The 21431-nt window shown below is 44.8% G+C and overlaps 1 protein-coding gene across 3 annotated transcripts in view; it reads right to left on the bottom strand.

Annotated features, from left to right (window-relative positions):
- CPNE1 (copine 1) overlaps positions 1-21431 on the bottom strand; it is a 48939-nt gene that overhangs the window by 5370 nt on the left and 22138 nt on the right. For all 3 annotated transcript variants that reach the window (XM_027704688.1, XM_027704687.1, XM_027704686.1), the window contains 12 exons: positions 11610-11738; positions 10956-11135; positions 10098-10172; positions 9869-9940; positions 9115-9198; positions 8561-8650; positions 4376-4474; positions 3287-3373; positions 3137-3196; positions 2622-2755; positions 1945-1999; positions 1815-1866 (listed from right to left, as the gene is read on the bottom strand). In XM_027704688.1, the coding sequence (XP_027560489.1) occupies positions 1815-1866; positions 1945-1999; positions 2622-2755; positions 3137-3196; positions 3287-3373; positions 4376-4474; positions 8561-8650; positions 9115-9198; positions 9869-9940; positions 10098-10172; positions 10956-11135; positions 11610-11738 (1117 nt within the window). The remainder of the gene's footprint in view (positions 1-1814; positions 1867-1944; positions 2000-2621; positions 2756-3136; positions 3197-3286; positions 3374-4375; positions 4475-8560; positions 8651-9114; positions 9199-9868; positions 9941-10097; positions 10173-10955; positions 11136-11609; positions 11739-21431) is intronic.

A 21431-nucleotide genomic window follows, 5' to 3' on the forward strand; every position in this document is an offset into this window, starting at 1 on the left:
TTTTTTTTTAAAGTCTGATTTTAAATGGTACATATTCTTCTCTGGATCCACCTAAATTGGCCTGTTCCTGGTTTGTATCAATGTAGCTTCATTTGCCACTGCTGCTCGCATTGCCCACCATCTGGTTATAGGGTGGTACCTCTCAAAACTGCTCCACAGGGACCCTAAGAGAGCACAGACCCAGATCCCAGGGAAGCAGACAACGCTGAGCTGACTGAGGAAATGCCTAGATTTTAACACCGAATCTCAAATTCCACTTTTTACTGGCCTAAGACCAGAGAGAACAACTGAGTGAAAAATGCTTGTTCAAGAACAATTCTGTGTCTCTGCATGCTGGGAGAGACCTTAGTCCTTAAAGGTCATAATCTAGCATAGGGAGGAGCCCTTAAATACTGCTGGTGGAGTGACCCTGGCTTGATTGTGAGGTGCCCCCCACAGCCATTCTATTACCCCACTCTTCATCTGGATGGGGAGAGAAAATACAACAAAAGGCTCATGGGTCGAGATATGGACAAGGAGACCCCCACTCACTGTCACAGGCAGACCAGACTCAGCTTGGGGAAATCAGGTGAATTTGTTACCAATCAAATCAGAGTAGGATAAATTAAAGCAAAAACTAAATCTTAAAAACACTTTCCCCCTGCCTCTTTCTTGGGCTCAAGTTCACTCTCAAATTCTCTCCCTCCTCCCCATCAGGGGCACAGGGGAATGAGACTTGTGGTCAGTTCACAAGTCATCTCTGCCTCTCCTTCCTCGCTCAAAGGAAGAACTCCTCTCACTCAAACTCTGCTCCAGTGTGGGGTTGCTCCCACAAGAGACAGTACTCCATGAACTCATCCAGCATGAGTCCTTCCCACGAGCTGCAGACCTTCGTGAACTGCCCCAGTGTGGGTCCTTCCCATGGGGTGCAGTCCTGCAGAAACAGATGGCTCCAGCATGGGCCCCTTCCACAGGGTCACCAGTGCTGGAACAGTGCTCCAGGTGGGGCCTCCATGGGCTGCAGGGGCACAGGCCCTGTGTCTTCATCACAGGCTGCAGGGGAATCTCTGCTTGAGCACCTGGAGCACCTCTTTCTTCTCTACCAACCTTGGAGTCTCCAGAGTTGTTCCTTTCACATACTCTTGCTCCTTCCTTCCGATCGCTGCCACACTGGAGGTTTTTACCCCCTTCTTAAATCTGTTATCCAGAGGTGCTGCCACCATCACTCATGGGCTTGGACTTGGCCAGTGGTGGGTCTGTCTTGGAGCCGTCTGGCATCATCTCCATTGGACACAGGGGAAGCTTCCAGCAGCTTCTCACAGAAGCCACCTCTGCAGCCCCCACTACCAAAACCTTGCCATGCAAACCCAACATAAGCCCAAACAACCTCCACTGAAGAACATGGCTACAAAAAACCCCAAGCTTTTAAGACAAACTTTAAAAGAGAGCAGTCAAACATATGCCCATATCTCCACACTGCTGGTGAAGTAACCCTGGTTTCTAACAGCCTCAGCACATGGTGGCTCTGGAAGTGTGATGAGCACAGGCACATTGCTGAGCTCAATCCACTGCCACCTGGAACCTAGCAGAAGTAACCAAGTTGAAGCAACAAAAACTTCAGTATGGACTAACAATCAAATTAAACCTAAACCCCTGCACTGAAGTCTGCAACAACACACATCTGCTCTTGTCAGCAACCAGGTGAGAGTAAATCTAGTTTGCCCCAAGCCTCAGTGCAGCAGTGCTGCATCTGATTGTCACCAGCTATGAAATAAACACAGCACTTTGAACATCTGCCCCTCTCGGGGACATTATTAACAAAGAGGTGTCCTCACCTGGGCAATAAGGGTTGCTGGGGTTGAAGTTCAAAGCAAACTCATGAGATACCTGAGAAAGGGGACATGACAATCAGTTAGGGAATGCAAACACAGACAGAGCAAGTGCACAGTGTTATGAAGGCCCTACCTGCCAGTTGGGAGGAACCTGAGCCCCAAACCCAAATGCAGGAAACAGCTTGTCCCTGGAAAGAAAGGACAACAACAAGAAATGAGAAAGAGCAATTCTTTAGTAACTCATTCTTCTGTTTTATTCTAAGAAAGTAGCTGGAGACCAAGACTGAATTCCTGCTACAAGGAATTGGTCCATCATCTGACTGCCCCCGGTCAGGCACCAGGTAGGTACCCAAGGGATTCAGGCTTTGGCTTGACAGTTACAGAATTTCCTTCAGCATAGCACCCCACAGGAGTCTCAGGAGATTCCAAAGTAGCAGGAGAAAAGCCAGACCCCACCCCAGCCTGGTCACAGGACAGAGCAGACAAACATATTCCCATTGAATCAAATAAGACATTCATGTTTGCAATGCACCATCAGCAACAAGGGAGCGGTGACCAGCTAAAGCAGCAGTACAGAGGGACCCAGGGCAGAGCAGGAGCCAAGCAAAGATGCCAAATTATGAAGGGCTGCCATTGCCCTCCCTGGCACTGACAAGCAAGAGGAAACAGGAGCAGCTCCTTAAGGGATCTCCCAAGGGAAGGCAGCCCCTCAGTCATTAAAATGTTACAGGTGTGGAACAAACTATGAGCATTGATCTGCTGTGACACAGTTTTAGTGAGGTGACTGGATCACTCAGGATCATTACATACGTGTCATAATCCTGGACTACACTTCCCACACTCCAGATGGCAATCAGGTACTCATTTATCCCATCTGGGCTGATGTGGTGAAGAGAATCTGGTGACTTGGGATCTCCATTGGAGGCAGTGAAGTCTACACCCACCTAATCAGTCGAGATGATGGCAGCAAGTCACTGATACGTCACCACAAGCAAACAGAAGAACTAACCACATCCAGAAATCCAGCAGCTCTACACAGGAACAGGCACACAAAACTGCACCCCTTTTCCCACTGCATTTTTAAGCAGGAGCAATCCCTTCCACTGACAGACTGAACCAATTTCTCAAAGGAAGTTTAAGAAGTCTGAGCTCCATTAAAGTGCTACTTGATCACAAAAAGTAAAAATATAATATCATTTGGGTTTTGTAGACTTCATCACTGCAAACTCACATGCATTTGCAGTCATTCACACTGCCAACAGAAGTACACAACCTCAGTGCTCATCCTGTCATCCACCAAGACAGGCAGAGGGAAAACAACTCACTGTGAAGTTAATCTGGCAGCCTCCCATCACATAGTCCAGAAACGAATATTCTGTCTCAATCTAGAGGAACAGACAGACTGTGTTACACCTACTCATTTCATTATGATCAGGATACAAAAAAGCAATAAAACCCAACAAAAATCTTCCTACCTTGCAGGATTTTATCCTAATAATGCCAGAGTTTTTATAGCTCTTTTTCTTTTGTTTTTTCTCAGGATGAATGCATTCAAATTCCACCTACAGAAAGTAAGCAGGGAAGAATCAAGTTCCAAAATATCTGCACTTACAGCAGAGCAAATTATGGAAACAGAACAGTGTCACACATCACACAATTTCAGAGTTACCCAAATACCCAGCAGAATTCAGAAATTTAATTTTAAAAAGGTCTGTAACTACTTTGGCTGCAATCTGATGAACTAAATGGGATACTTTTGCCACCAGAACTGGGCAGAGGAGGCAAAATCTTGGGGTGGGGAGGTCAAAAAAGCCAGGCCACAGGTTCCCAGTGGCAGTGTTTAACTGCTTAGTTTCTCTCACATTGGTTCTGAATTCACACAGGCCAGGGAAAAAGGCAAGAACCTTCCACCAGCTTTTGGATTATGACCACAAAAATCAAGCTGGCTGGCACATGGAGTAGTCTTGGGCTATGTCCTGCATGCAACACATCTGCTTGAACTCAGGTGAGACATCCCCATGAGAATGAGATATCAGGTTTCACTGCAGACAACAGACCAAAACCAGCAGCACCAGCATGCAACTCAATTTATTCTGGACTGGATGACCAAGACAAGGTAAGAAGAGTGTCCCTTGGAAGGACTCCTGCTCTCTGTTAGCTGGCAAGGCCACCAGAGCACTTGTGAGGGTGACCAGCACAAACACTATCCAAGCCAAGCTGTGCCTCTGGACTCATCTGTTACAGCATCAAAAAGCATTTTTATTTCCACTGGACTCAGAAGAGGACAAAGCAGGATGAACAGCTGGGAAAAGTGGCTGGCAATCAGCAGACAACAGGTTCGAGGAAGCCTTTAGAAATAGGAACTGTATCAGAACCCAAAGAAAATAAAGAAATGTAATTCCCACACCATTCTTCCCAGATGTTGGTTTAGTAATATAAGAATACAAACAGAAATATTCATGTTTGGAGGCAACAACTCACAGTGTATCCCTGAGATCACTGTTAAAAAGGGCTTGTGAAAGCCTCAAGTGTGGACTAAGCCAGCAGGGGCTGGAGAAGCTCACCAGGGACCCGGGTCCGGCCGTTTGCAACTGCGCCAGCGTCGTCTGCGCCGCACCGATCAGGTCATGGGAGCCATCGCTGTCGTGGTCCAAACACTGCACCTGCAGAGAGAGAGAGCATGGACACTGCTCCTGCAGGGACAGAGCAGGGCAGGGACACTGCTCCTGCAGGGACAGAGCAGGGCAGGGACACAGAACCTGCAGGGACAGAGCAGGGCATGGACACAGAACCTGCAGGGACAGAGCAGGGCATGGACACTGCTCCTGCAGGAAGGGAGCAGGGCATGGACACTGCTCCTGCAGGAAGGGAGCAGGGCATGGACACTGCTCCTGCAGGGAAGGAGCAGGGCATGGACACTGCTCCTGCAGGGACAGAGCAGGGCAGGGACACTGCTCCTGCAGGGACGGAGCAGGGCAGGGACACTGCTCCTGCAGGGACGGAGCAGGGCAGGGACACTGCTCCTGCAGGGACAGCAGGGCAGGGACACTGCTCCTGCAGGGACAGAGCAGGGCAGGGACACTGCTCCTGCAGGGACAGAGCAGGGCATGGACACTGCTCCTGCAGGAGAGGAGGGAGTAGGGCATGGGTGTCCTGTGTTAGGGGGACCAGCTGCTGCTCCCCAGCCCATCTCCTCTGTCCCACCTTCGCAGCAGTGCTGCTGAACTCCCCCATTCCAGCAGAACTGGAGGTGTTGGCCACACCACTAACTGAAACCCAGGAGTAAAGACACACACCCAGAGCGAATCTCAAAAATGTTCACTTCCTCATCCGTTTAAAAGCATGCACGGTGAAAATTTTAAATAAAATCTTTCCCTGATTTAAATGGAAAAGATTAAATTAATAAATAAATAAAAATTTAAAAGAAACCTTAAAAAAAACCCCAACATTCCACAGTCCAGATGTATAAATGTGAGATCATTCAGGACAAGACTCCATTACTGGAGTAATGGGAAGAAGCAATTAAATCTTCGTTATCTAAGCACTTTCTGAATATGCTCTTTTTTCTGTCCAACAATAGCATCAATTTACAAGGAAATTGCAATTTCCACGGAACAGTAAGTCTGTCTTTTTCTGCATCTTATACAAACCAAATGATAAGTACTTCATTAATAACCAGTCATGTTTAAATCAGCATGAAAGCTTCAGAACTAGATAATGCAAAAGAGCAATGCATTTACAAGCAAAAATATACTATTAACTGTGGCTTACAGCAACCATGGTGAGATATGTTGTCAGTAGCTCCCCATGAAACCACTGATGAAGAGCATTTCTAACACACTCCATGCACACAACTGTAGAAGACAAGTAATTCCAGAAGCAGTCAACTAAGGAACAGTCACAAGCAGCTGGCTGCTCCCCTGCTGAAGCTCACATGCCACACAGATTCAAGATCTGCTCTCTTTCCAAGATTTGCCTTTAGTAATCCAGAAATTGATGTCACTCCAGTATAAACCACAGGGACAGCTTTCTCCTCAAGACAATGAGACAAGATGGGATAAAGACATAAAATTCAATGGGTAGATACCTGAATTTGAGACTATTTGGATCTACTAGGGATCTTCCACTGGTATAACTGGAAAACCTGTACAAACAGCCAGGTCAATTATGGCCTAATGTAGCCACCTAAACAGGAAGCAGCAAATCATCCTTCAGTGCCTTATTGGGGAAACAAGATACCACAGTGACTGTGCCCCCTTCTCCCCTTCATCCTTTCCAACCCACTCCACTCCCTTCTGCATGCTCCATCACAAAGCAGCTCCCACCCCTCCTGCCTGAACTCCACTCAGCCTCTCTCTACAACTTTGTGTTTGCACATCACCCCAAAGCAACTGGATCATGCCAGGGAGGCCAAGGAAGGAGGCTCTGGTGCAGAAGCCAAGGTGCAGATTCCCAGGGCAGGATCTCTTCCACATCAGTACGCCTGGAGAGCTGCAGGGAATTCAGCAGCTGCCACCTCCACACAGCTCCTCTCCCCTCTCTCCTGCTCCCGCTCCCCCTCACAGCCACGCCAGGAGAGCTGGATTAGCTGACAGCACACTATGGCTGAAAACAAACCTCTTCTGGCAAGGGTTTTCTAAAACCAGACAAGATTCAATGTGGGCAGCCCAAAGAGTGCTGCTGCTGCTGCAAACAGAACCCTCCAATCCTGCAGGGCACTGTACAGGATTATTTTACTGACTAATATTTCTTTGCAAATGAACTGTCCAATATTCATACTATCAGCAGGTAAAAGGTCCCTTTTGTCTACAGGAGGAACTTTCAAAACTCACAGAAAATGGTTTTGCTTTTGAGTTATCTGCCATCAAACCTGTGAGCACCAACACACAAATTTCAATTTTGCTACTTCTATTTGCTACATTTGCTATTTCCATTTAAATAACTATGGGGGTGAGATGCTGCTTTCACTTGCCCTTATTTTTAACAAAACTGTCACAAAGATTAGGCTGTGTCACAAATCTGAGCTGTTCTTAACACAGAACAAGGAGAACATCACTCTGCATTGCAATGAAGAAAGAATTACCATAATACTAGGCAGCATTTGATCAAAAGCTTTATGTGCACGCACACATTCAGTACCTAATCCTCACACACAGCTGGCAAAAGCTGATGTTTAGGGGATACACCAAAATGGCTGTTCCCACTGTGCTGAAGTTCAAGTTCTCCTTTTACCAGTATTTCACACATAATTGCTCCTATGTAAATTTTGTGAAGCCTCAAACAAGAGGTTCAGAGGAACAAATGCCAGATGAAAAATAAACCACCACTGCAATATTATATTCCTTAGTGTTAGTGCTAGTGAAACATCTGCCTGTCACCCTGACTGACTGAATTCCCCAGCCTGTTAAAGACAAGAACAGTTTAATCCTTTTTCACAGCTGCATTGGGAAACTTAACAGACTATTTGCACATGCATTGAGAGTTTTGGCTCAAATGAACTAACAGCAAAAATCTATCCTTTTGAAGAAGCAGGTCACTCCAAAGTGAACTTCAAAGCACAGAAAGCTTCTGGAAAACAAACAAAACAAAACAACAACACAAATATTTTTGGACTATAGCAAACACAGGCCCACATAACAGAACAAACCATGCCATGTCGTGCCAGTTCTGACAAACATGCCTCTCTCAGCCCTCTCCTTCACACATCTGCTGCTCGCTCTTGGACCAAGAGGAGATTTCTCTGACCTAAGACTGTTGATTCCTCAGCCATAAAAGCCCATGAACACCACTTAGAGCACTGCCACTCATCTGTAAGCCCAGCACACCTGAACACCTATTTCCAGGTTAATACCCTCAGTAATTCTTTGGACCTGCCACACTGCACAAGAAACAACATTAGCATGCATGCTTTTTGCTAAACCTTCCAGACCAAGCTTCCAGCATGAGATATCTTCAAAGACTGGATGAAACAGGAAGATTCTGCAAATGCAAAGTATTTAGGTGTTGGATAAGCAGAGAGGAACTATATTCACACACAACTATCTATTAATTGAAATGCCTTTATTATCAATGCATTGCTTAGAAGAAAGAATAACAAATTAAGTTGCTATCAGACTTTCTTTGGTAGAAACATATGAAAAGACGTCATTGTTCTGCCACCACCTCCGTAAGCCAGGACCAGAGAGAATTAGTCACCATGTACCAGAACACAGGGGATTGCAGTTCTGACTCAAAACTAGATTTCTACTTGAAATAGGTAAAAAGAGAGTTGGGAGAAGCCTGCCAGTCTCATGAATGGACAAATGTGACAGATGCCTTAAGGTCCTCTCAGTGTCAGTGTCCCAAGGCAGTCAAGCTTGTCCAACATCTGTGAGCTTCTCAGTTAACTCAGAAACAGTGGTAGAAACCCCAAGAAAAAAAAAATCAAAACCAAACAAGACACCACCACTGAAGCCCAACCTGAAATCCTGGAAAGAATAGTGAAAAGAAAAAACAGTTGTAATTCTTCTTGTGACTAATCATTAGAAATTGTGTCACTTCTGCATCTCCTGACTTCTCAATTTGAAAACTCATAATATTTTCATACAGACATACTTAACAGAATACGATCACTTACCTGCCACGCTACAATTCTAGAAAGGCAATCTAAAAATTAAAATATGACTAGACAGCCTGATAACTCACAGTTAGCATCAACAGAGAACAGATGACTTGTAACAACAAACAAAGAGAATTCCTGAAGGCTGTACCTTGATAGGTTTATTAAAATCTCCACCACAGAACGTCTGCAAGGGAACACTGAACTTCCTCCAGCATGGATTTAAGTTGTTCTTGATCACCTTAAAAAAATTTCAGCATAATGTCATGTGAGGGATGCAGCATGCAAGTCACTAAGAAACATGATATGAGGGCTCTGCATGGCAAGCTCAGAACAGCCTCAGTCAGTTCAACCCTGACATGTGTCGAGAGCCAAGCAACAGCTCTGCCAGAAATAAAAGACAGATGTTCAGGGTTAAGTTCAATTTGAGAGCCAAGACAACCTAACAGCTCAACACCATGAAAAGGGAGGAGAGTCACTCTCCTCACTTGGTGTCTGTGGTCAGGCTCCTCACTCAGCAGCTTCATCCAGTAAACAGGCAGCAAATAAAGAATTTGCTGCAGGCTCAGTTAGCAGAATTCCTTTTTATAGGGTACAACTTTCTCTGCAAACCTGGTGCAAAGCATGACCAGGAGTGGGACTCCCACTCTCAGTAGGAATAAACTGTCTGATCATCTCAGGAAAAACACTGTGTGGAAATACTACCTCTGATCTGTACACGAGCTGCCACGTTCCAGCATCACCCTGCTTGTAAAACTCCAGGAACGGATCTGATTTACCTAAGAAATCCTGCAAACAAAAACCCAGCAGAAGTCATCACATTTTATCCAAAATGAGTAAAGAGTTGGCTAATCAGTACACAACACTTCAAACAAAGCACAAAGTCAAACAAACTATACATTTGTTTTCTTTCGTCACTTTTATTTTTCTCTTTCAAACTGCTGCACTTTATAAATCATCAGAATTTATCAGTTCCAGTTCCAAGACCGCCCCCTCAGACCATGTTTGTCACTATATAAATCACATCATTTTGCTGACTGAGAAGTTAGGTCACTAAATCCCTGGATTGGTCTTTGGTTTCAAATAACAATGAGCAGCACACCTAAATTTCCACCTTTTCTTCTTTAATGAAAATACAGAAAGATCAGTTTACAGCTACAGTACTCAGCGGAGACAATTATGCAGCCAAACTCTATTAATATACAGAATGTTCCAAAGCCAAATTAATGCCCCAAAACCTAAACCTGGCAACTGAGCTTCTGGTTTGACATTGTGGTTTCCAACACGAAATTGTGTCTCCAGTTAACTGCACTGTAAGTAACAAAACACAGTGAGCCTTTGCTCACACATGGATTACTGTCTTAGCTGAATGCCTGCAAACACAGAGAGGTTCCTGGACAAAAGGCACAAACTGTAACTCCTACAGAAGCATGCAATATAATTTAAAAAAAGTCAATACCTTCTTGTCCAAGTTTTGGGCTTCAATTTCTAGGTACACAACCCTGGTATCTTTAATCTCCTCTGCTGAAATCTGTGCCACAGAAATTTAGGGGTAAAAAAAAATTAAACAAGAGATCAGAGTTCTGCTCATACTTTGTCCATGAAAGAAACTCTTAACACAAAGCCAGAATTGCTGCTTTGTCCCAGCCAATATATGAAAGAGTTTTTCCCACAAAACCCTTATTTACCGTAATAGTGCCCTTCCCTGCTGGCTTTCCCTGCTTCAATTCCAGCGGTCGGGTGAACACAGAGCTGGACACAACCTAAGGTTAAAAGACAGATAATCTAAATATCAAGTTAGACAGAGGGCAAAGAATTATTCTTCAGGTGCAAAATTTTCAAACTCTCCTAAAAGTTCTAAGAAGATTTAAATGCATTGCCAACAGTGACAGACATCAGTTTGTGCTTCTGAATGGCTATACAGTCTGAAAGTTATCTTCTCTCACTATCCAGGAAACACACCTTTAAAGTTAACTGTAAGATGCCCACAAACACATCTCCAAAGTTAACTGTAACCATCTATTTTTGCTGCCACTGTGACACAAGAGGCATTGATATCACAGGTAGCCAAAAAGCTACAAAAACCAGAAAATAGTATTAAATTTATTGAGTCTTTCTTTAATAAATGTGAGCCCCACTTTTCTTCTGCTACGTCACCATACAAACCTCTCCTCAGGAAACAAGTACAGAATCTCCAGTAGTCTTATTTCCTCAAATTTACTGCCTGATGGTCCCTTTGTGCAAAAGAAGCTCCATGAGAGCTCTCCAAGCTTTCTTGCTTCCTTACTCCCAAACTGCCTTTGGTGCTACAAGTGTCTCCTAAATTAAGCCACTAATTACACATCATGTGTATTTCTAACCTTCACTTTGTGATTGACACAATGATTTTTCTATGTTCAACAGTAACACAAACTAACATGTTTAACAGTGTGTTTTCAAATTTGAATGTGTCAAAGCCTTTGATAAAGCAGATTTTCACCTAATTTTTCATAATATACCCAACTCTTGCTGCTTCTTTGTAGATCATTTGACACACCTCCACATACCTGTCCCAGTGTGCACTCAATCCCTCCCAGGTAGTCGTCGTCATTTAAATCAAAGGTCTTGTTATCGATGTCGTACACGCCGAATTTCAGCTTCTGCACTTTCTCAAAGTAGTAATCCACAACCAGTTTCTTGCAGAATTCAGGGTCTTGGCAGTTCTTGATCCTCTCCGTGCGATCCAGCTGCACAAACACACAGGAGCAGAGCTGTTGATGGCGAGGAAGAAGCACACATTGTCCCACACAGCTTTTTACTTGCACCAGGTGAACACAGGCACCAGCAAGGCCACACATGCCCGACCATGCCTCGTGTTGGGAGATGAACCGGGCTGATTGATGGCTCACCAGGAAAGGAAATAGCATTGGAAAGTAAACATTAATGTATGGGAAAATTCTGACAATGAGGGGGAAAAAGCTGGTGAAACACTGTATTCGGGAGTGTGTGCTCTGGGACAGGTTATACTGGAACAGGCAAATGAACCTCCTGATGCAACTCTGAGCTAAAGAGCGAGCGACTAAGGAAACCACTGCAGGTTTGAGCGTGGGCAATGGGACTGCTCACCAACTGAAAATCCCAATGCAACGTGTCACGCACTCGGCTGGGAAAACCCGCGGGATGGAAAGGGGGAGACCCGGCGCGTTCGGGGCCACTCTTACCTCAGCCCAGCGGCCGCCCCCCGCGTCCTGCAGCAGGACGCAGAGCGGGTCCGACCTGGAGCGCAGGTCCTTGTCGAGGAGGCTGCGGCAGGACACGGACAGCTCCACCCGGGACACGCAGGCGGCCATCTGCGGGCAGAGCAGAGCAGAGCGGAGCGGAGCGTCAGGGGCGCGGCCCGGCCGGGGCGGGGCCCCGCGGTACCGGCGCTGCGGGCACGGACCCGCACGGGCAGCGCGGGGCGCCGGGCACACACAGCGCCCGGGCACACACAGAGCCCGCCGCGACCCCGGGCACAGAGAGAGCCCGCCGCGCCCCCCGGCTCGCCCCGCCGCCGTCCCTCGGCTCCTGTATCCACCTATTCCTGCCGGGCTGTGCCTGCCGCTCCCGCTCCCCCCGCAGGGCCCGTCCCTCTGCCCCGGTGCTGCTCCTCCAGCAGAGGAGCCCCTTCCCCGGGGCCGGCGCTCGCAGCCCCGCGCAGGGTCAGGGACAGGGACCCCGGAGAGGCCGAGACTCGCCCCGCGTGGTGGGAGCTCCGCCAGAGCCCCCCCCGCCTGCAGGGACCCCCTGCTCGCCCACGGAAACCACGGAGCCCCCGTGCTCTGCCCTGCTCTCTTCCGAAAAACCTTAACATCAGCCTGTGACCGGGGATAACTACGTTTTACTGCACATGGAACTGCGGCCGCTTCTGTTCGAGGAACAGCTCTAATTGTCAAAACGGAATTCAGAAGGCAAACCTTCAAGCATCAAAACATTACAGAGACTGGAGAGTTTGAGGGCTCTAACAAATGCTTTAAATGGGAACACTTCATAGAGAAGTTCCTTTGGAGTTTGGAAAATAAGCAATTATTTGTTCGGTCTTTCTAGTACTCGAGTATCCCATGGCTTTCTCATACTTGCAGGGTGTAAATATTTATCTTGAAGAGATGAACTTCTATTGCACAAGCTTTAATCCCTTGGACATCCCAGTCTGCAACCTGCCCTGGACAGATGTTAACGACGTCACTTAATACACCAGTGCACAGCACTCAGATGCTCCAGTGATGGTGGCAGCACAAACCAGCACTCAGTAAGAATTAGCAAAGCTTTAGGTAAAGACAATCATAGTTCAGCTTCAGCTTTCAACTAAGGTCATCATCATCATCATCTGTTTTAACGCCAGCATTTTCAAAGAGGCTTGTTTGAAGGAGTCTGGTCAACTGTTCAAACTACTGGCTGGAGCCATCCATCTTCCATTCAGTTGCCCCAAATAAGATTCACAGAAGAAACCATTACCTTTAATAAATACATTTCTCCTAAATCTGAAGTCACAGGTACCAGGTTTTTTCTTCACCCACACATGCCAGACCAGCTTACATCTCACACAGCCTCACATCTGCGCACTCTGCGGTTCCACACGACCCTACAAATTTGTACAACACCCGTTATTTGACAACAAGGAAGGCCAGGATACCCAGTCTGGGCTCCCCTGCCAACATTTTGCCTCTGTTTTCCTCTACAACAGAGATTTCTATACTAACAGGAGGCACATTTCCTCTCCACTAGAGCTGAAAGGATCAGGTAAAGTCAACCTCAAAGAAACAGCTCCCCATAAGCTTTAGATCCCCAATCAGCTGTGGTCCCTTTCTGTGAGGAAACCACCACTGCAGGTCTCAAGATGCACTCAGAACAAGCCTGTACATAATTATTCCATGTTACAAAGGCTCCAAAAAGGAAGAGTCTGAGATAGGAACTGTTAAACCACATAATGAAGCCAGTGGGTGAAGGGATACAAGTTCTCAAACCCAATCACCTCTCATCTGCTACCTCAATCTCTTCTCCAGGTCAGGAGCAATAAAATCATGAAAATACCCCACTTTCAAGGATTTGTCTTTCAGTACCCTAATACCCAGAAGCCTGTCCCATCCCACTGTTTTGGATTTAGTAATGGCATAGGATTTGCCTTGAAACACAGCCCAGATGTTCTGCTGAACTCCCGGGGAAGTTAAAACCACAAGGACTCCTTTCCCACTGTATCTCCTTGCTCCATCCAGAGATCAAAGGGCACTGGCTGGTGCACATGACAACCAAAACCCAAGAGAGCACAGCCAGGCCAGCTGTTGGCAGGGACTGAGCAGGAGCTGTCCTTCTAACCAGCTGTACTCCTTCCTCATCAACTCAGGGGATAACAAGAAAGTGGCTTTAACAACTATAGACAGAATCAAGAAGGATGGCTCCTTAAGAGACTCGGATAAAAAAAGTCATGTTTAATCTGAAAACATCAGCTTGAACCTCAGCCAGCAATTGTTTCTATATTACTATGGATGTCCTCAAAGAGACCACACAACCTTCTTTTCACTTCACGGCTTTCCAAACACTGTATGATGTTCTCCAGTATCAATCCATTCCTTGAATAACAGCAGAAGAAAATCCTGATCACAGACATCCCAGCAGCAAGAGTGAGGAGTAGCTGGTCTGTTAAGATACAGCATCCATTTCAGCCAAGCCTGAAGATCTGCTTAGCCCCCACTTAGGCAACTTTGCCCAGTCACCCTGCTCATGCACTTACTGAGCAGCATAAATCTCTGGAAACCTGCCTGCATCTGAAAAGATCAAAAAAAATCAAAAGCTTAACATATCTGCATCCCTAAACACACATACAAAAAAACCAAATGGAAAGAAAAAATAGTGAAGTTCCTCAGCAATTAGGAAAACTAGCCCCAACTTCAGTTAGCAGTGATTTTTAAACAGAATTTCATTATGATAATATAGGCTCAAATTTTCTCTTTTCCTCCCTAAAGCAAGATTTCTGGAATTTGCTTTCATTTTCACCATAAACTGTAATTTACTATAGTAACTGCATCTTTCTAAAAGAAACTTAATAGTTTATCTTAAATGTATCAGTTGACTTTCATCTCCACCTCTCTCCACAAAATCCCAGTGCCCTTCCTCCGAGAGGAGTGACCATCCCAAAAGCTTTGAAAACACCAGCAACTAGTCCTTGGACTCAGAACCACCCCAGGCCTGACCCCTCTCCCCATTCCTCTTTCAGCCTGTGACGCTTGCTTTGTGTTCTGCACTTCCACACAACCCTGCAACAGCAGCCTGGCATTTCCTCACTCCCAGCTGCCCCGCTGGCAGTGCCAGCTCCCTCCCAGGGACAGGCACAGGGATCAGCAGCACTTACCAGAGCTGTGCAATGGCCACCCCACGGGACAGAACGGCTCCAGGGGTTACTAAGCTCAAGCACGAAGGCTCTCATCTCAGGCTAAGCACACATTTGGTGTCATTAAACTGAAAGAACCTGGGGGTGTATTATTTTTATTAACAGCCTTCCTTTCTTCCTCATCTACACTCAAGAACACCGATTGCATTCAGCCTGCACATTCAAATCAACAGTTCAAAACCACATTTCATGTTGTTTCCCTGGGTTGTCAGAGAGCACCCTTATTTATATCCATTCATACACACAAAATAAGTTTAGCTTTTAGACTTGCAACAATATTTACGACAAAAGAATATTTACATTTGTTGCAACATTCAATTTTTTCTATTTTCCAACGGTTCCAGAAATTCTAAAATGCATTGATTTCTTATTTACCCCTCACAGCCATCCTTGATAACCAATATTGATGTCCACTATTTGAACCTTCTGGTTTACAGATGACAGTGAATATTTCCCGAGCAAAACCAGCAGCTAAAGCAAACTGCTTTCCATAAAGGTATCACATTTCATTTATAAAGGATTTATTACAGATCAGCTTGCAATAATGACAGTTCAACAATCTCCAACTTGACTGCCACTGGCAGATTAAACTACAGCACGGTCTGGAAGTCACAAACCTATTCCAGACAGAGAAATTCAGTTTGCCAAGTAGAAATGGACTCCAAAAGTTATAATAAATTCAAACTCTATTTGAAATACAGAAAACAGAGCTACTGGGTACATCCCAGCACAGCAGCTTCAAAGGAAAAGGCAGCACAAGGTAAGTGCTGTTGCTCAAGACAGCCTGTAAAAATCACAACTGAGGTTGTGTTACACCCCTGTGAACAACAGTTACACTGACAAAAGCCACACACACCTGATCCAGTGCTCCCACAGCTCGGGGAGCTCCCTGGTGAGAGGCATCACCTGTGAAGCTTCATCTTGAGCCAAATTCTGCAAATCACTTCCTTAAGGGAAGTTTCCAAACCTCAGCTTCAGATCCATCAGACACCTCTATTTTTTCCCCTTTAGTTAGAACTGCACATGATATAACGCCACATTTTGAAGAAAAAAATAATACGTTACCCATGTTATCCCTACAAACTCCAGAGCAAAATGCTATTCCTAGAAATCTGCAAGCACACACTCCAGAGGAGTCTTTCACTGCCCAATCAGGATGTCATTCCCACTTACTCAAGTACAACACAGAATGGCTCCAGACTAGGTACATGTTAAGAAGTGCCCAGACAACCAAACAGAGGTCCAGTTTAAAAAGTCAAAATCATTTTCACTGTGCATACCACCCTGCAAAGATGATCATAAACTTCAACAGCTGTGTGTAATACACATGGAAAGATAAATCTCATCTTTTCAACAGAGCTGTTCTACACCAAAATGAAACGCAGCAGTAAAGAAGTTGGTCCTAAATAATCAAAGCAAGCCCAGAAAAATGCTACATTCTTGGAAAATCACATAGGACATCTATGCTACCCATTCAGATGAATAGGGAATTACCTGCTACTTCCTCAAGTTTCTTAAAAGCATTTCAGAACTTCCAACCCTTTTCATGTTTTTCATCTTTCTGCAAAAAAAGCAACTTCCTTTCTCACAGAACATTCTCCAACATAAAGAAAATCAACACATAGACAAGTCTAATATTAAATTTATTATTCCTTTAGTGATTCAGTTTAACCAAAGCTTAAAAGCAAGTCAAATGTAAGAGAAGAAAGCACTGTACACCTATAGATGAAGAAAACTCCAAAACAACAGTGATTAAAAGTTTTAGCTGTTCTAGTTCAGAGCTTTGGAGAGTCTTGCATTTCCCCAAAATGACACACATGGGTGCCTGAAACAAACTTCTCTGTACTTACCCCTCATGTAGGAGTGCCACCATTTAGTCAATTAAGGACCAAGTGTTGGACTACCTAAGGTGAGAATTATTGAATTACATCATTTGTTTGATACACTTCCACCCCTCAGGAAGCCTGAAGGCCAGAGGCTCCCCTTTAGGCTGGGGAGGACAAGGTGAAGACAGCGAGCACAGGGTGAGAAGGGCATTGTGCCTTGAATCACCCCAGCAAGGCAGCTCACAGAACCCCCCAAATCACTCAGAGGACAGGAAAAACCCAACAATTCATGGCATCAAACACCATCAGCAGTATTTTTAGTAGTGCCAGGAGTGATGTCTTCTGGAGAGCAAACATTAGCACCATCACTGAACACAGTCAGCCTGGTTTCGCTGCCCAAGACGAAATCCGAGTGAGGATTCAGCACAAGAAAACCTGCACTTTGTTCCTATTTAATCACACCAAGAAATTCTCATCAGCTACAGAACGCTGTAGAGGATACCCAACAGGCTCTATTTCAGCATACATCACATATCAGACATTATTTTAACACCTTGGTTAACTCAAGCTCGAGGCTTTAGTGCACGTGCTCCAGGACAGCTGATTTCCAGTGAGCTCACTCAGTCCTGGACTGAACAGAGCTCCTGCCTTACATTCTGCTTACAAACCCTGCACAGATGTCAGCAATCCTGCCAGCAGCGTGTACCAAATGCAATTCTCATCATCTTGGCCTCCTGCTGCCCAACAACTCCAGAAACAGACCCAACACATGTAACAGAGCATCCCAGGTAATTAACCTTGCACTTCCCAAAATCCTAATGTCCCTTCATCCTTGTCTATTGCTTAGTTTAATCCCATGTCTTGCAGCTATCACCCAACTTTCTTCAAAACAGCTTCTCTCTTTTCCTGCTGTGATCCCAGAATGTGCAGACCAGCAGAAGCAATGCTTTTTTCCCATTACTAGTTCAATTTTCAGGGGGCAGCCTGTTACATTTTAGGTTTTGATAATACAAAGCTGCTTCTGGTGCTAAGGTCAGCATCACTTTCTAAATATATTATCAAAATAAAAATTCTAATTTGATCCTCCTTTTCTGAGTCCCGTAAGGGTCTAAAAGAAATCATATAGCCAGGTTTGTACCACTAGATGCACTAAAATGCATCTTTATTTTAAACTGAGATTAAGAGAGTCTAATGAGAAAGACCACAGTCCACAGATTTTATTCATCAATAAAGGCTTTTTCTAGCACACCAGCTCTTCCATGGGCCACAGAGCCTCGTCCCACAGCCCCAGAAGCTCTGCAGAAAATATAAATGGCTACAATTTTTTCTGTCAGTTCATTATTCCTAGTGGTTTGCAGTGGGGATGGTTAAGATCAGCATTACTACAGGTCAGGACACTCACTCTTCTCCATACTGTGTACTAAGCTATCTGTCACCACACATAAAAGAGAGTTAATTAACTTATTACAAATTTGACATATAAACTGAAACAAGAGGTATCTCCTAATTGTTATAAAAGAAAGAGAACAGTGAATACTATTAAGAACACCTTTCCAAACAAACTGCTCTGGAAGCTGGATTCAGTCCTGGTACAGAGAGCCCATGGTTCATCAGACATTAATTCCAGGGACAAGAGCTCCCAGGGAGGACAGGCCCGTGTCTCCCACAGGGTGATGCTGAAACCCTGAGCCAGGAGCAGGGAGAGCAGCAGGACAGCCCAGCCCTGAGCTCTGCACTGGACTGAGGCCTCGTGCCCACAGCTCATCGACTGCCACACACCTCGGGGGCTGCACAACTCACACAATCACAACTGGCTCTGCTCACTGAGTTTGCTGCACAGACCCACTGAGGAGGCAAAGCTCCCATTTATAATAATAACAAGCTTAGAACAGTTAAAAAAAAAAAAAGCTAGAATAAAAAAAAACAATCACAAATGGGATTGTAAATTCCAGCAAAAAATGCAAACGAGAACTTGTGTCAATTCATCTTCCTTACTGCAGCTTTCTCCCCCTCAAGGAACGAAAGCCAAGTACCAACTCCAGGAAACCAGGACCTTTGTCTACAAATTCACCTTTACACTGTTCCATGTTCACTGCTAACTTATACACCATTAATATCCCCCTTAATCAAAACCCACAAGTTCAAAGAAATGTCTGTGCATGCCCTTACTATATATATATTCCCCCCTTTTCTGAGAAATAAGTAAAGAAACTGATAAGTCAGAAATGAAATTGTCTCAAACACTAGTTCGGAACATACTAAATTACAAAGAGGTTCAAATTAACACCTGAACTTAAGCAAAACCTGTTGCTTTTTCCAACCTATTCATGCAAAGAAAACATGTTTAAAAGTTCGTCATAGTATTAAGTAGCAGAACATCAAAACCCATTTCCTTGAAAAAACTAACTTAAAGCAGCTTGGGGCTTTGAAGTCAATCACTGGATTTAAGCTGCAATCCTAAAGGTGCTCACTGACTCCTCCAAAAAAGTAAGATTTTTTTTCCCATTCCTTTCATATTTACTCAACCACTTTTTCTTTCCCCTCACCATGATTCTCAAGTATTTATTACTGTAACATAAAGAACAACTTCACTGAAAAACAGACTTAAAAGCTCAACCACAGTGACCTTTGTAAAAGCCCCAAACATGTATTTTACATTGCAAATCACCTTTGCCTTTCTGGAGTAAGCTCTTGTTCTTTCCCTTACAACTCCAGCTATTTCCACCTCAGGCACAAACAGCCAAACATTGTGTCCCATGCCCCCGGCAGATCCAGCTGGCGAGGACTAAATCTTCCACTTTTCAGTCCAAAGTCAAGCTGAGAGCAAGACTCCACCACACTCATCCTCTTTGGTTCTTCAACTCCACTGCAGCATCACCTGCAAGTACCTCACGTACCATCCCCTGACACACACCCACTGTTCCTGAAGCAATGCCTTGGTGCTCATTCTGCCAATCCCTTTCACAACCTCTACCCTTCCCAAAGGCTGGAAACCTAAACCTAAACCACCCTGTACTCACACTACAGCCACACGATTTTACCCCCTTCCCCAAAACTAGCCATGGTATCCCACAGGTGACTCCAAGGCAGAAGCTCATTCAGCCCATCTGCCCAGACCAGTACATGCTGTGCCAACAGCATGAGTTCAAAATAAGACTTTAAAAATAAATATGCCAACAATACAGTTTACTGACCTTTGCTGCTTTATTAAATTCATATGAAGAATTTTGGTAGCCACATAGCACCAACAGCCACTTGGTCAATGAAAAGCTTGCCATACTTTCTTGGTTCTATTCCACTTGCTGAACGATCACCTGAAATGGCTGAGATACTCCAGAGGAATTCTTTAGACTATTCTCAGTTGCCTTGCAGCTACTACTGCACAGTGACAACTCTTGCCTTAAAAATTAGTAAGGACATAAAGCAAATGTGATCTTTCAACTTCTCACACTTTACAGAATCACATTATCCCTTCACATTATATAATTCAGGCTTTCTTCTTCAGGGTCTTTAATCTTGAATCTAGCTCATGAAATATGATCTGGAAAAAAACCTTAATACTGCTTCTGCAGTACTCCCAAGAAATTGATTTCTTTGATTTATTCAGTGCAAGTTAAGGCTTTCTAATTCCAACACTTTCAGTTCTTCTTTCTCTTTTGAGTATATGCTTTTAAATTCACACTCCCATACTATTTTTCTGCCACTCTCACCATTTGTAGTATGAACATCCTAACTTCTCCACCCTAATCTGCTGCAGAATGATGCTTTGAAACAGAAGAACCTGAAAAATCCACCACCACAAAACCTGACATCAAGGAAGTCGAATAAAAGAAAGGATATGGCAAGGGCTTTTAAAAGTTGTTTTTTCTTTCCCCCACCCAGACTAACAATAGAACAATATAAAAGCCACAAACACCAAACTGACCTCGTGTTCCCTTTCTGCTCTGTTCCAGATGCCAGTGTACCTTTCCAAAAGCACAAACCCATTACAACAATGGATTCAAGCCACTCCACTTGTCTCAGAGCCAAGTGGGCCAAAATGACCACACAAGCTCCCTGCATTAAGGGAGATTCCACAAATGCAGACAGACAGCTATTTCCTCAAGTGCTTCTTCCATGTCTGCTATCAGTCTGTGCACTGCAACACCTTACAACCTATACCCCGAAGAAGCCTGTTGTCAGTCAGTAGGTTTGAATTTGCTCCAAAGGTGTTCCACACCCTTTGGAAAGCATGCCTCTGCCAGCCAAGCCCCTGGAAACCCCTACAACTCCCACCAGTGAGCATCTTTCGTTTCTCACAGTTCCAACAATTTTTTAATAAATATGACTGAACTGAGGCAGACAGAATTCTCCAAGCAAAAACCTCTCTGATGAGAAACCTACAGTAAATTTAACAGCTGTAAAAGCAGGAATTAAATTACATTCCCTCTAAGCAGAGAGACTTGGAGTTATCACATCAGGTGAACCTGGAAGCTCGGGTCCCAGCCTGCAGAGCAGTGCCTGCCTGCAGCGGGCAGAGCCAGGACGTGCATCCCTGACTCAGCTGTTCATCGCAGGGCCTTCACCAACAGGGCTTCTCTGGGCACCTGAGGGTGCAGCAGAGGGATTTGAGACCACAGAAAGATGAAAACGGTACCTGTGAGCTGCTCAGAAACACTCAAAAAAACCAGGTTCTTCCTACCTTTTCAAGCCTAAACAAGTTATACACTACACCACCCCCGTGCCTGGGGCAGAACTCAGTTCCAGGGATTCCTCTCACCTTTCACACCAACAATTAAATGATCCTGTGGTCG

Source organism: Neopelma chrysocephalum, unplaced genomic scaffold, assembly GCF_003984885.1.
Source record: "Neopelma chrysocephalum unplaced genomic scaffold, ASM398488v2 Primary Assembly neopelma1_286, whole genome shotgun sequence".
NCBI classification, from domain to species: domain Eukaryota; kingdom Metazoa; phylum Chordata; class Aves; order Passeriformes; family Pipridae; genus Neopelma; species Neopelma chrysocephalum.